Genomic DNA, 15,639 nt, shown 5'->3' with positions numbered 1-15,639 from the left:
GGCTCCGACAGGGGGTGGCTGGGCATCACCCGCACGCGGAGCGCACGCCGGGCTGTCCCCGCACAACGCCCGGCCCGGGGCCCCGCACACGGAGCGAGCGGAGACCCACAGCCAGCCCCCCGCCCGGCGCGCCTCCCGCGGCCGCCTCACCCGCCGCACCTGTCCCCGCCTCCGCCTCCGCCCGGCGCAAGGCACGCCGGGACACCGCGGTCCCCCCCCCCCCCCACCCCGTCACCAAGGCAACCGGCGGCGCGGTCGCCAGGACAACGGCCGGCGGCTGGGGGGCGGCGGCCCCGGGGAGGCTGCTATGCTGCGCGGAGGCTCCGCCAAGGCCGCTCGGCGGCGCAGACACCTGAGCCACCGGCTGAGCAGCGCGCAGGACCGGGCGCTGGGCGGCAGCATCTACCTGCTGCGGGAGAGCGGCCCCACCGGCTTCCTGCTGCGGGAGGAGGACGGGCCCGCCCACCGCGACTTCCGAGTAACGGCCGCCGCCCCGGCCCCGCCCCGGCCCCACCTGCCCCCTCTGCCCCGCCCCGGCCCCCTCTGCCCCGCCCCTGCCCCCTCTGCCCCGCCCCTGCCCCCTCTGCCCCGCCCCGGCCCCCTCTGCCCCGCCCCTGCCCCCTCTGCCCCGCCCCTGCCCCCTCTGCCCCGCCCCTGCCCCCTCTGCCCCGCCCCGGCCCCACCTGCCCCCACCTGCCCCCGCCCGCCCCGGCCCCTCTGCTCCACCTGCCCCGCCCCGGCCCCGCCCCTGACCCCTCCGCCCCGCCCCTGACCCCGCCTGCCCCCTCCCCGGCCCCGCCCCTGACCCCTCCACCCCACCTGCCCCGCCCCTGCCCCACCTGCCCCTCCAGTCCCTAAGGCCATCTGAGCTCAGACCCTCGGGGTGCGCGCTGCACAGGGACCCGTGTTGCTTAGAGAAGGCTCCCTATGGGGGTGGGACTCCAGATGGCACCCCACCTGGGAGAGGATGGCCTCTGACCTTGGGGCTGGAGTGGTTTGAAGACGAGGGTTGCGAGGCAGACATGGGGGCGGGGGGGGGGGTTCTGAGACGTCGTTAGCCCGCACTGGCCCCGCAACTGACCGAAACGGACAGTCCACCCTCGGCCTGCAACCGGCTGTAGCTGCTGAATCCCGAGACGGGTTCTCCTCGACCCACTGGTCACTCTCAAGCTGATAAGACCCTAAAAAAAGAAAGGTCTTAATGAATCCAAGTTCTTTCTGATTTCGCTGAGAGTCCACGGATGTTTCAGATATTCGCCTGTCCTGCTCTCAGCATCCGGCAGGCACCAGCCCGCCCACCCTCCCGGCAGGTGGTGCCTGGGAAGTCTGGGTGCTTTTATGCACCTGAGTCCTGACCAGCGCTGCTTCAGCGCATCCTTCCATCACCGGGCTGCTTACAACACACACTGCCTTTAACGTGTTTGGCCAAGACAGACGCAGCGAACAACATTAGTCTCCTTGGATACAATTAAATAAAATAAACTCACCGATTCAAATGCACCAAACAAACAGAAATCCAAAATTTTAAAAAGGTCTTTAGCTTCACTGCAAGGTAGGATGGAGAGAGAGAGAGAGAAAGAGAGAGAGAAAGAGGAGAGAGAGAGAGAGAGAGAGAGAGAGAGAGAGAGAGAGAGAGAGAGGTGTTTAAGCTTTTAAGATTAGCCTTCTTTTCACTTGCCCCAGATTAGGCCATTTAAAAACAGTCTGTGTGGATCCTGCAGGTCGTTGACCTAGGCAAAGGCAAAGGATTGTGGGAGTGAAAAAATGAGACAGGTGTCTAGAATGAAGGGGTCCCTGCAGCCGAGATGCAGCCTCTCCGTCACAGAAACCGGATTGCCTCCTGAAACCTCTTTTATTTTTTTTTTTTTAATTTTATTTTTATTTTTATTTTTTTAATTGTTTGAAGTATTAATCCAATGCTTTGTTCATGCAGCTTTACTCTAACTAAAAACTGCCTGGAGCTTTAAAAGTTAGTGCGTTTTTCCTTTAAAGGTTTTCCTGGGAAACCCGCACACCTGTAACTGCCCCGCCTTTCAGAAGGGGGCGGAGCTCTGCAAGCACATATGCTGGTGAGTGACAGCAGCGACCGCCTTCCAGAAGGAGCAGCGGCTACCTCACGTGTTTGCCTTCCTCTGTGTGTGAGCTGTGCAGGATTCAAGAAATTCGGTGTCGGGAAAATGTGAAGGCAAAAATGGTCATGGCTCATTATACACTTCAGGGTGTTTTATTTCATGCTTAAGCACAATTTAAGTTAAAAAATACTGTGTCACCTCTACATGTTTTGAATGTTAGTACCTATAGTACTAAAAGGGTAATATGCTAATTAGGCCAGACATCTTCCGGATGTCCTTCCAGACAAAGCCACAGTGGCAGGGGCCAAGGCAGAGGCGGTTAGTAGCGATCAGGCCAGCAGGGAAGCAATTAGAGGGGGATCAGGCTGGCAGGGGAGGGCAGTTAGGGGCAATCAGGCTGGCAGGAGAGGGCAGTTAGGGGCGATCAGGCTGGCAAGAGAGGGCAGTTAGAGGGTGATCAGGCCAGCAGGGTGGAGCAGTAAGGGGGCAATCAGGCCAGCAGGGTGGAGCAGTTAGAGGGTGATCAGGCCGACAGGAGAGGGCAGTTGGGGCGATCAGGCCGGCAGGAGAGCAGTTAGGGGCATCAGGCTGTCAGGCAGAGGTGGTTAGGGGTGATCTGGCAGGCAGGCAGGCAAGCAGTTAGGACCCAGCGGTCCTGGATTGCAACAGGGATCCTGGATCAGAGAGGGTGCAGGCTGGGCTGAGGGGGGACGTCCCCCCACCACACACCAATGCATGAATTTTGTGCACCGGGCCTCTAGTTTTTAATAAAAATCAATGTTTCTCATTACATACAAATATGAAATCTGTAAGACAGGAAAGGACTCCCTGTTCACTCATGTCATTGATAACTATGTGTTTTGGTAGAGTACATGTTTTTTAATTTATTGTTGTTTTTTTTTTCAATAAGCATTTGACTGTGTCTTTCAAGATAGAAGTAGGACTTAAGTGGAGATTTTTCTATCAAATCTGAAGTTTTTCCTCTAATGTCAGAATTTATTTGTAAGGGAATTCCAGAAATAAAGTAATAAAGTTGCATTTAGTTTAACTCAATTCATTTTGTTTATCTACTATACTTATATCAAAAAGTCATTCATTATATTATTATAGAAAAGTTGTGATTGATATTTGAGAGAAAAAAATCAACAAGATGGTAAGAAAATAGTGTGTATCTCATATTTCTAATGCTTTTGTTTATAGGTTAAAAAAACAGTGTAATATCCATTATTCCTAATGCTTTTATTTACCAAATGTTTTGTTTTGACCAGTTTTTACTGAGCATCTACTAACAAGTTATTTGTCTAGTTAGCGTAAGGATATAAAATATGGTCCTTTCAAAACTTGCTGTTTGCTTTTATTATCATTAAAATATCTTTTTTTCCCATTTTTATTTTCTGCCAGCATTCTTTTCTGTTACTTATGTAATGTAACTCATGTTTTACTGTATATTAACTATAAACAGGATGGAAATATAACACAAGCACTTAATATATAGAAATATACTTAATATGTATTCAGCACAAATTTAATATATATTACCCACTTTTAAAAAATAACCATATTCCATTTTAATGGGTAATTTTGAAAATATTTTTTCTGTCATACAGTATAATGGCTTATGTAGGAAGAGTCATTTGGTAATCTCTCCAGAAAATTACTCCATTTCTGGGAGAAGGCGATGTTTGGGGAAGTTAAAGGGAGTCCCGGGAACCCCCGCTTCCCTCACTAGCCTCTCTGTAAAGGACTTGACGTCATGAAGAAATACCTGGATGCCGTCCGGCAAATGTCTTTCCTGTAAATGTCTTTCATTTCCACTTATCATACTTTTTTCACATATGCTCCTTTTAAAACATAAGTGTATCTGCTTTCATAACAGAAAGCTGGTGGGGGTTTAAGTTTGTCCTCTACCTTCAGTGGTATGAATTCTATAATGCCATTCCTACTCTAAAATGAAAATGAAATAATTTTTGAGGTTATACCAGAAATAAATGCGTTATTTTGTTTTTCTCCTTGTGAATCTTAGGATCTTGTTGAAAAAATTCAAGCTTCCAAGGAATCATGAATGTAAGTTGTATGTGCTTTTATAAAAATAGATACAGAGGCAAAGAAGCATTGAACAGACTGTCAAACTACAGCGGGAAGGCAGGGGAGGTTGTGGGGGGGGCTGTAAGAGATCATCCGAAGGACTTGTACGCATGCATATAAGCATAACCAATGGATAAAAGACACTGAGGGGGGGGCAGGTAAAGGCATGTACTGGGGGGAAGGGGAGGCTGGGGGGAGGTCAATGGGGAAAAAAAAGGAGACATATGTACTACTATTTGTAATACTTCAAACAATTAAAAAAATTTTAAAAAAAATTTAAAAAAAAACTGTGTTGAAGTTAACAAATTATAATCATACAGTTAATCCAAAACCCTTAAAATGCACTAGTTTGCGCAGGCTCTGTTTAGTGAGAAAAGTGAGGTGATGTCCATTCTTTCCATAAATCAGTCTTTTCCTGTTGGAAGCCACCCGCTGTCTCCACTGTCAGAGACGTGTGAACAAGGAGCCAGGAGCGCTGGTGAACCTCGAGCCCTGGCAAGGGCCGGAGCTGTGCACCGACTGTTTAGTGGAGACAATGGGGGCTCGGTGACCAAATAGTCTCAGAGTAAATCTTTACTAATAGTGACTGGCCTTTAAGATGGTCCGGCTGTGACCGGAATTGCCTGCCTGACTAAGGGCTACATGCGTATCCAAAACTGAATAAAAGGCTGGAAGTCCTTCCTCTCGCATGGGTCTCTCCGCCTGGCCCTCCAATTTCCAAATTATTATTTCTTGTTTCGTCTCTGTCATTTGCACGCGGCCCTTCTCCAGATCCTGAGCCCTAAGCCACGCGCATTTTCTGACCTATTTGACTCTGAAAAGAATACAAAAAAGGGGTGACGGTGAGCGTGATAACAACCCAAACTGTCCTTCCGAAATGCGCTAACTTTCAGCACAAGCTGTTCCGTGTGTGACGCTCTCCCGTTGCTGCTGCATTTTAACACGGAGGGGGGTTTTCACTAGATGCTCTGCAGCTAGGCCTGGTGGAAGGAGAGATCGATGACCTGCTTCGGGGGGTGGATCGCTTGCCACCTCCCCCAAAACCAGCCGAGGACGCACACGCACACCCGGAAGGTGAAGGCGGCGGGTGCGCCAAGCAGAAGGAGGTCGGCCCCGAGGACATCTGCTCCATCTGTCAGGAAGTGCTGCTGGAGAAAAAGCTTCCCGTCACCTTCTGCAGGTGACGCCGTCCATCTGAAACTGAGGGAGACATTCTCATGTCGTGTGTGTGTGTGTGTGTGTGTGTGTGTGTGTGTGTGTGTCCGACTGCGTGAGGGCATGCGGGCGGCAAACGGGACCTGTTTGAACGGCTGTGTTTCGTAGGCCTTCTCTGGTCTCCCAGCCTGTATGTTGGGAGAGGCCCCGCTCTTCCTCTGAGTATTTCTGGGTGACACGGTAAAGGGTAAAAACTGAAACCTAATCTACTCTTTTCACTAAGTTTATTAAAGTAGAATATTCTTGACCTTTTCCTTTTAACACATGAGTAAATGCCATGGTTTAGTTACCGAGAGTTTTCCAAAAGTAAAGATTATTTTACTTGGATAAAAAAAAAATTCTGTTTTTAAACCTAAATAATTCAGAATTTCACACAAAGGTTTATTAAGTGTCATCGTCAACTATTCTTGAAGGCAGTTGGATTTGGAAAATGTGGACAACCGTTTGCTATTGAACTCTTTTTCGTTCTTTTTATCCCCCTCCTGATTATCTGCCAAAATTGTATCCACGTGTGTTTTTCACCACTTCCCACACACTGTTTCTCTCAGGGACGTTTCCTGGGGTTTCCAGAAAAAGAAGGTGGCAACCTGCTCCCAGCTGCTTTTTATTTAAAACGTGAGCAGGCCCTGGCGGTGTGGCTCAGTGGTGGAGCATCGCCCGCGGAGCCAGGAGCTCACGGCTCAATCCCCAGGTTGCAGGCTCGATCCCCAGTGGGGGGCGCACAGGAGGCAGCCGATCACTGGTTCTCTCTCATCATTGATGTTTCTATCTCTCTCGCTCTCCCTTCCTCTCTGAAATCAATAAAAAATATATTTTTAAAAAGTAATAATTATTGTTCTAATGTTCCTTTTTGTTAATACTATGTGCATTCTCACTTTCCAAATGGAAAATATTTTCATGCTGCAAATTTTTTTACCACCATTTCTTTTTTTTTTTTGAAATATATTTTATTGATTTTTTACAGAGAGGAAGGGAGAGGGATAGTTAGAAACATCGATGAGAGAGGAATATCGATCAGCTGCCTCCTGCACACCCCCCACTGGGGATGTGCCCGCAACCAAGGTACATGCCCTTGACCGGAATCGAACCTGGGACCCTTCAGTCCGCAGGCTGACGCTCTATCCACTGAGCCAAACCGGTTTCGGCCCACCGTTTCATTGAATGGGGGGAATTAGCTTGGAATTCTGATGTAGTGAATTAAAGACAATAGATTAGCTAGACCAGTGGTCGGCAAACTGTGGCTCACGAGCCACATGCGGCTTTTTGGCCCCTTGAGTGTGGCTCTTCCACAAAATACCACGGCCTGGGCGAGTCTATTTTGAAGAAGTGGCGTTAGAAGTTTAAGTTTTAAAAATTGGGCTCTCCAAAGACATTTCAATTGTCCTGTTGATATTTGGCTCTGTTGACTAATGAGTTTGCCGACCACTGGGTTAGCTAGACAAGAGAAGACAGAGGGGGCGTTTATGAAGCAAAGGAGTTACAGCTGGAAGCTCGGGACCCGTCCCTGCGGGAAATGAAGGTGGCAGCGGAGAACAGCCTTTGTGCACACGCACCTGCATAACCTGTGTGTGTGTACAGATGGTAACCCAACGTTCCCCCTCACAGGTTTGGCTGTGGCAATAACGTGCACATAACATGCATGAAGATCTTGGCCAGTTACCAGGATGCCACCACAAGCACGTCTATGCTGAAATGTCCTCTGTGCAGGGAAGACTTTGCACCGTTCAGCCTGATTTTGGAGGAATTCAGAAACGCGAGCAAACTCGTGACGGTGGCGGAGAAGGAGCGCCTGGACAAGCAGCTGGGGGTCCCCTGCAACAGCTGCCAGCAGTGCCCCATCGAGGGGCCGTGTTACAGGTGGGTGTCCGCGGGGCCTGGGGGGGAGCGGCGTCCCCTCTTCACTGCGGGGACTGAGCCTGGAGGACCCGGCATCTGGCCCCCTCCCTCCCCGCCGCCTAACGGGGTGTTTTCCTTGACCGATGGGCGTGTGGTGAGGGTTTGCAGACTGGGGTGTTGGGGAGCCAGGACCTCAGAACGTGATGGGCGTGTGGTGAGGGTTTGCAGACTGGGGTGTTGGGGAGCCAGGACCTCAGAACGTGATGGGCATGTGGTGAGGGTTTGCAGACTGGAATGTTGGGGAGCCAGGACCTCAGAACGTGATGGGCGTGTGGTGAGGGTTTGCAGACTGGGGTGTTGGGGAGCCAGGACCTCAGAACGTGATGGGCGTGTGGTGAGGGTCAGACTGGGGTGTTGGGGAGCCAGGACCTCAGAACATGATGGGTGTGTGGTGAGGGTTTGCAGACTGGGGTGTTGGGGAGCCAGGACCTCAGAACGTGATGGGCGTGTGGTGAGGGTTTGCAGACTGGGGTGTTGGGGAGCCAGGACCTCAGAACGTGATGGGCGTGTGGTGAGGGTCAGACTGGGGTGTTGGGGAGCCAGGACCTCAGAACGTGATGGGCGTGTGGTGAGGGTTTGCAGACTGGGGTGTTGGGGAGCCAGGACCTCAGAACGTGATGGGCGTGTGGTGAGGGTTTCCAGACTGGGGTGTTGGGGAGCCAGGACCTCAGAACGTGATGGGCGTGTGGTGAGGGTTTCCAGACTGGGGTGTTGGGGAGCCAGGACCTCAGAACGTGATGGGCGTGTGGTGAGGGTCAGACTGCGATGTTGGGGAGCCAGGACCTCAGAACGTGATGGGCGTGTGGTGAGGGTTTGCAGACTGGGGTGTTGGGGAGCCAGGACCTCAGAACGTGATGGGCATGTGGTGAGGGTCAGACTGGGATGTTGGGGAACCAGGACCGCAGAACACCACCTGTCTCCTCCTCTTCCCTCATGCGAGGGCACGGCTCTGCATGCCGTCTGGAGTGGGGTGCTGAGTGGTCCCCGCCTTGGGGTCCCGGACATGGCTTTGCTGATTGTCCTGGACGAATTCCCACGCTCAGAGCCCCGCAGGGGAGCCGTCTCCCCCTCGCTCACGGCCCTTCCTTCTCCTGCGGCCCCTGGGCCAGTGTGAGCCCCAGGGCGCTCAGAGGGGGCGAGGGGACACAGAGGAGAGGGGGCATGTGAGCGGGCAGGAAGGCAGGGCGGTGCTGCCCCGCTTTCCCTGAAGGTGAGGGGGGGGCCACAGGAGGAACGGGAAGGCGGGCGGCCCGGGAAGGTGGACGGACAGGAGAGCGCTCTCGTCCCAAAGGAAATGCATCCTCGTGGCCCCTGGACGGCAGCCCAGGGAGACCCAGGCCGGCTTCTGTCTCACAAAACAGTAATGCAGGCCGCTACCTGTGCTGGCGCTTGTTACCATAGCAATAGGAAGCTAGCGCAGGTAGGACCTTTAAGGCGGGCCTCGTGGCGTCTGTGCAGGGAAATTTTGGCCAGAATCCTTCACCCCAAACCCTCCAAGTAATGGGGTCTCCCTTGCGCGTGTGCGTGCCCAGGTGCGCCCAGTGCGAGGAGGTCCACCTGTGCCAGGCCTGCTTCGACAGCGGCTGCCACCCCGGCCACGCGTTCACCTTCCGGGAGGTGAGTGTCCCCCCGCGTCCCCCACCCCACCCCGGTCAGTCCTACTGCAAACGCCATAAAGCACATCCGAGAACAAGCGGCCTCGATGACACCCTGGGATAGAGCGGAATGAGGTTCACAGACACCAAAGACCTTAGCTTTTGGAGAACTCTTTCCCATCGGGATGCACAAGGCAATCCGTACGTACATTCGTGATTCGTAAAATCCAACACAATAGCAAACGTGACCGCCTTGAACATAAATCGTCAGGACGGCGTCAAACCTGACTGCCTTTTGAAAAGGCTCTGACCGTCACAGACTGAGTTATCATATTAAGTTCCTGACACGCAGCCTGTGAACTTTAATTCACAAAATACAAGTGCGATTTGCCAAGGAACATGTATGTTTTCTCTGTTACAGAAGAGAAATCAAAGATGGAAGTCACTAGAAAAACGATCAGGTGACACTGAAAAGTACAGAGATCTTAAAAACGACGTAGAAAAACAGACACCGCATTTTCAAGAAAAGCCAGGGTGAGCTTCTCAGTGGAATTGCGTGTAGGACGTGGGGCACTTACCTAACATCTGAGTTTGACACGTTTCCTTCAGTCCTGTATTCGACAAACGCAGACTGAGTCCTCGTTACAGGCCGGGGGACACTGCGTACCGGGTGGGAGCGAGGCCTGGGGTCAGACGGCTGAAACCGGGCCCAGGGGAGCCAGGCAGGCTGCCTGCCTTCGGGCAGTGACCCACCCCGCCCCGAGCGGTTTCTTCCGCTTTGCACTGGGGGTGATTCTAAAGCCAGCTGCCCAGGAATTCTGCCAGTCTGAAGGGAGGTGATGCACACAGCAATACCCCGATCACGTTGTCTGTAATTATTATTAATTCTACCGGAGGCGGTACTAGGTCCCGGGGAAACAGTACAGTAATTAAACGATCATCTTAATAAATGTAAAATTAAAACCGACACATTATGTATGCACCCCTATGTTCATAGCAGCGCCATTTATACTAGTAATAGCCAAGATCTGGAAACAGCCCGAGTGCCCATCAGCAGGTGAGTGGATAAGAAAGCTGGGTGCATCTACACCAGGGAGTACTGGGCAGCGGTAAAAAGAGGGATCTCTGACCCTGTGAGACAGCAGGGAGGGGCCTGGAGAGCATCGTGCTGAGTGACATAAGCCGGGCAGAGAGAGACAAGTATCTCATGACTTCGCTCACATGTGGCATCTCATGAACAAAATAAACTGATGAGCAAAATAGATCCAGAGACACAAAAACATGGAACAGACGGATGCCTCCCAGGGGGAAGATGGGGGCGGGTGGGAAGAGATCAGCCGAAGACCTTGTATGCATGTATGCACAGCCCGTGGACACAGACAACAGGGTGGAGGAGGCCTGGGGGAGGGTGGGTGTGGGCTAGAAGGGGTCCATGGGGGGAAGAGGGGGCGCATGTAATATTTTCAACAATACGTTGAAGATAGATAAATCTTAGAGTCATTTAAAGAAGAAGAAAAGGACTCCACAGGGGAGTGGAGATCTGCTTTGACATGATTGGCCCTGGGGAAGGCGGTCTCTGGGCCTCACTCCGCGCCCCCCGCCCCCGCCCCCCGCCTTTGCAGGGAGAGTGTGAGCGATTGGCTGTGATTAGAACACAGGCGGGCGGTGCTCTAGCGGGCAGGCCTCCAGACCTTGGGCCACACTCCTTACCTAGTACAGAGATCGAAGTGGCTGTTTTTCATTAACCTACTAGCCACGTTGTAAAATATATACAAAAGATCGTTTTTGAAGGGTGGAATAAAATTGAAGACTTTTTTAGAAATAATTTCAGTGAATTAATCGAACAAAATGTATATATAAATACTAGAGGCCCGATGCACGAACTCTGTGCAAGAGCAGGCCTCCCTTCCCCCGGCTGCCGGCACCGGCTCCCCTCTGGCACCCAGGACCCGGGCTTCCCTCGCAGCCCCGGCTTCCTCTGGAAGGTCGTCCGGAAGGACGTCCGGAAGGACGTCCGGTCTAATGAGCATATTACGCTTTTATTATTATAGATATGCATACCCCAGGGGACATTCAGCCCCGGCCCTGTGGGCACTGTGGGGACCACCGCTCTTCATGCGTGGAGGTACAACATGAGCCACTACAGAGGGCCCCGGCGAGGTGTCACACTCCCCCGGAAGGGGGTGAGGGACTGTACGGCTAAGGGCCCGGGTCAGCGCGGTCCCCGCAGCGGCTGAGCGTCTGCAGAGGAGCCGGAGGCACGGCTGTTCCCTCAGAGACGGAGACGCTGGAAGTGCGTTCCCCGCGGGAGAGGAATCCGAGGGAGGCCTTCACCTCAGCTCTGCAGGCTGTGACTCTGGGTGCAAAATGGGGCGTGGTCCTTTCCGAGTCCCAGCCACGCGGGCTGGCAATAGCGACGAGGTCAGAGGTCAGCGTGCCCCCGGGAAGCGAGGGCCTCCCACTAGCTCACTGTGACCAGCGGGAACTTCTGAGCACCCTACTTTCCACCAGACAGAAGAGCCAGTGGCGCTGTATTTCTCTAACAAAACAAACAACACAAAAGCCTCCGTGTTGGCTCAGACTGAAATAATTTGTATGATTCTCACCAAAACTCTGCTCTGGTTTTCAGGCTAGTATTTTAAACTGAAATGACTAAATTCCATTCTTTTTTTAAAATATGTTTTTATTGATTTCTTTTAGAGAGAGAGAGAGGCAGGGGGAGGGAGGGAGAGAGAGAAGCATCAGTGACGAGAGAGAATCATGGATCGGCTGCCTCCCGCACGCCACCCACTGGGGATCCAGCCCGCAACCCGGGCCTGTGCCCTCACTGGGAATGGAACCTGACCTCCTGGTTCCTAGGTCGACGCCAAACCGGCTGGGCCTTAACTTTATTCTCGGTGAAGCTGATGTGAAAGTTGGCTCCTCCTTGCTAAGGATCAAGACGCTACCAGGGGTGGGCAAACTTTTTGACTCGAGGGCCACAATGGGTTCTTAAACTGGACCGGAGGGCCGGAACAAAAGCATGGATGGAGTGTTTGTGTGAACTAACATAAATTCAAAGTAAAGGAGCGGAGGGGAGAGCAAGAGAACCGGATAGAACAGCCGGATCCGGCCCGCGGGCCATAGTTTGCCCACGGCTGCCCTAACCACTTCTGCCTGCCAGCCTGATCACCCCCTCACCCAGGAGTGGGCAAACTTTTTGACTCGAGGGCCACCATGGGTTCTTAAACTGGACCGGAGGGCCGGAACAAAAGCATGGATGGAGTGTTTGTGTGAACTAGGAGCGGAGGGGAGAGCAAGAGAACCCTCTGCTCTTTCGGCTCCGCGGGCCAGATAGAACAGCCGAATGGGCCGGATCCGGCCCACGGGCCGTAGTTTGCCCACCCCTGCGGCTAGACTCTGTTGAACTGCCTACCGTCTGAGACCTACTCTCTTCCGTCCAAGAAAGCGGGGTGCTGGTGGGCATTCCTGCCGCGGGGGCCGCTCCCCGGCGGGCGTCACGGGCCAGCACTCAGCCCCCGCTGTCCTCCTGCAGCCCGGCACACACGCCGAAGCACGCGGTGCGGTCGCTGCCCCTGCTGGCGGTCACGAAGAACAGCAAGCTGCTGGCCCCCGGCTTCCAGTGCCGCCTCTGCCTGCAGGCCTTCTGCCCCGGCCAGCACGCCAGGCTGCTGCCCTGCGCCCACAAGGTGGGTCACCCCTGCCTCTCCCGCGCTCCCTGCGGGCCGGCTTTCCCAAAGGAAGGGACCCCCAAAGTCTCTCCTCTCCCCCCCGTCGTCGTACGGCGTGCAGATGTCCAAGCCGAACGGTGTCTGTGCAGGAGCAAAAGACGGTGGGAAAGGCCGCTCTGCCCCTACGAGCGGGTCCCTCTAGACTGGGGCTTGTTTCTGTGCAGACTGTCCAGGAAAGAGAGACTGGCCCTTTAAGTTAGATGCTCGTATCCACTGTAGCTATCTGTCAGAAGGAAAGGCTTACAGAATACTGAATTTTATGTGTATATTTTATTGATTTCAGAGAGGAAGGGAGAAGGAGACAGAAACATCAATGATGAGAGAAAATCATTGAACGGCTGCCTCCTGCATGCCCGCCAGTGTCTTGCGTCCATTGGTTATGCTTACATGCATGCATATAAGTCCTTTGATTGATCTCTTATCTCCCCCACCTCTCCCTAGCCTTGGTTATGACTTTTTTGTTATTTAATCATTTTCATTCATTAGAAAGAGTAAAATTAGCGGCTAGGATAAGTAGTCTTAAACAAAATTACAAAACTAATACCCAGAGTAGGCTTTCCATTTCAATATTGAAAGTGGACATAATAACATAGGTATATTATACTTTATGAAAATAAATATGCCTATAATAATACTATAAGCTGTGCCACATTTATCGTGGTTTTCCGTTTTGTTTTCAAGAAACGTATAACCCATAACCAATTACATTTTTAAGAGAACCTCTTCAACATATTTTCATAAAACTTGATAAGTTATAATTACCTTTCATTTTTGCTAGTTTTAGTAGTGACTCCATAATGAAACAGGAAAATTTGCATAGATAATCTATATGTATAAAAGCCTAAAATGCTAAGTGTCCAACCCAGAGGCCGATTGTCCACTCAGTCGCTATGACGCGCACTGACCACCAGGGAGCAGATGCTCTGACTGGTATGTTAGCTTGCTGCTGGGGTCCAGCCAATCAGGACTGGGCGAGACGGGCCGGACACGCCCTGGAGCCAACCTCCCGTGGTCCCTCCCCAGCCTCTAAATTATTTCCTCTAATTAATTTCAATGTGCACAAATTCGTGCACCGGGCCTCCAGTATACATTATAAGCAAGATCAGTATACCCCCCGTTAACTCATAACCTTTTTTTAAAGTTTCACAGGAAATGTATTGACAGCTGGTTATTCCACAAGTGCAACGCATGCCCCATTGATGGACAGGTCATATACAACCCTTTGCTCTGGAAAGACGCAGCCGTGAATGGACGCGGCCATCCCTCGGTTCCAAACACAGAGGTCGCCCATCCGTCGAAGCAGGAAGAACCAGGGCTCTTTATCCCTGGTACCGGGTTAGTGTTAAAACAAAACAGAGCTGGGATTTTGCCTAGCATCCACCAACGTAATTCTGAAAAGTCGAAGACGCCTCAGCGTCCCACAGACACCCACCAGGAAATGACATTAGGTGACCTGTACTCTCTCAACGTAGACGATGCAAATTCAAGAAAATTAACCTACGAGTATAAAATCAGGCAACATTTCCCCCGGTATTTTCATGATCTACCCACGGGATCCTTTGGGAAAATACCATCTCAAACATTTCTTCCTTCTATCACTCGCAAGAATAACGTATGTCCCCCTGGAACGAGAAGCCGCCAGGTCAATGACGCCGGTCAAAGCCAGAAGCTGACCAAAGGCTCTAAACGCATCAACCACAATCTGAAGAAGATTCTTGGCACCAATGTCAGAGAGGAAAACAGGAGACCAAATACCTCCAGAAGATTCAGATCTTGTGGACAGTTGGGATACAACCAAACTTAGTTTGTCTACAAGGTGTGCTAATTGTTTGGGGAAACTTAGAAAAAAATGCCATCATCGATCAAGAAGGCCTACGTCTCACCCTTTAAATAAAACAGTGCTGAGCTGTCGTTAACATTGGAAGGAGTTCCGTTATGAAAATACACTTTTGACTAACATCAGGATTTTCTAGTATTTGGATATTGAACATGAAATGTTTTCTTTGTAGAACGTAAAACAATACTATATAGCTTTGACAAATGGGTATAAAATTTTCTGTTGTCATTTTGCTCACTTGTCCGTGAAGAACTAACTACACATGAAGGAAATTAGTTCCTTCTTTAAAAGACTTAAAATGTTAGGTGTTTCAATGAGTATGTTCAGGATGTTATGAATTATGAACATTTTTTGAACTTTTATATCTGATTTTATGTTGATTAAAATAATTATTATTAAATGAAGGAAGGAGATTTTTCTTGTATTGAATCACTGTTTTCAAACATTCCACTCGATAGCATAGAACGGGATTCTCCCCACATCCGTGTGGGGTGCTGGTAGAGAAAAACAACAACGCTGCAAAATTTACTTTCCGTTAAAAGAAAGATATAATACAGACACTATTCCTATACTATACAGACACTATTCCCATACTATACAGACACTATTCCTATACTATACAGACACTATTCCTATACTATACAGACACTATTCCCATACTATACAGACACTATTCCTATACTATACAGACACTATTCCTATATTATACAGACACTATTCCTATACTATACAGACACTATTCCTATATTATACAGACACTATTCCTATACTATACAGACACTATTCCTATACTATACAGACACTATTCCTATACTATACAGACACTATTCCTATACTATACAGACACTATTCCCATACTATACAGACACTATTCCTATACTATACAGACACTATTCCTATATTATACAGACACTATTCCTATACTACACAGACACTATTCCTATACTATACAGACACTATTCCTATACTAGTGAAACTTATTAACGATAACTCCGCCATCACTGAGTTTTCTTATCACAGTAGTAAACCATACATGAAATATTCCACCCATGGCCTGCTCGGGGAGTAGTGAATCCGTGTAACTTTCTGTAGGATGTCCGAATGGTCCGAGAGCAGGAGAGTTAACAGAGCCCTACAGGAATCGTAAATGTGCGTGATTGTCTTCTCCACGCGAATGAGACTTTCTATGCTCTTTCCTCCCTGACGTA

At 50.7% G+C, this 15,639-nt stretch overlaps 1 protein-coding gene across 1 annotated transcript; it reads left to right on the top strand.

Annotated features, from left to right (window-relative positions):
* Positions 1-307: 307 nt before the first annotated feature.
* On the top strand, positions 308-14,533 carry ZSWIM2 (zinc finger SWIM-type containing 2; the record flags this gene model as incomplete). Its single annotated transcript, XM_080670153.1, is given in 11 exon segments — positions 308-478; positions 1,993-2,069; positions 4,096-4,136; positions 5,121-5,337; positions 6,978-7,229; positions 8,801-8,885; positions 9,285-9,397; positions 12,399-12,552; positions 13,736-14,349; positions 14,351-14,484; positions 14,487-14,533. Coding segments are annotated over 11 exon segments (1,905 nt in total).
* Between the last annotated feature and the right edge of the window lie 1,106 nt (positions 14,534-15,639).

This window comes from Plecotus auritus (assembly GCF_963455305.1).
Source record: "Plecotus auritus genome assembly, chromosome: 5".
Classification (NCBI taxonomy): Eukaryota; Metazoa; Chordata; class Mammalia; order Chiroptera; family Vespertilionidae; genus Plecotus; species Plecotus auritus.
The sequence above is the reverse complement of the archived record's forward strand: the minus strand, read 5'-3'. Positions and strand labels throughout refer to the sequence as shown.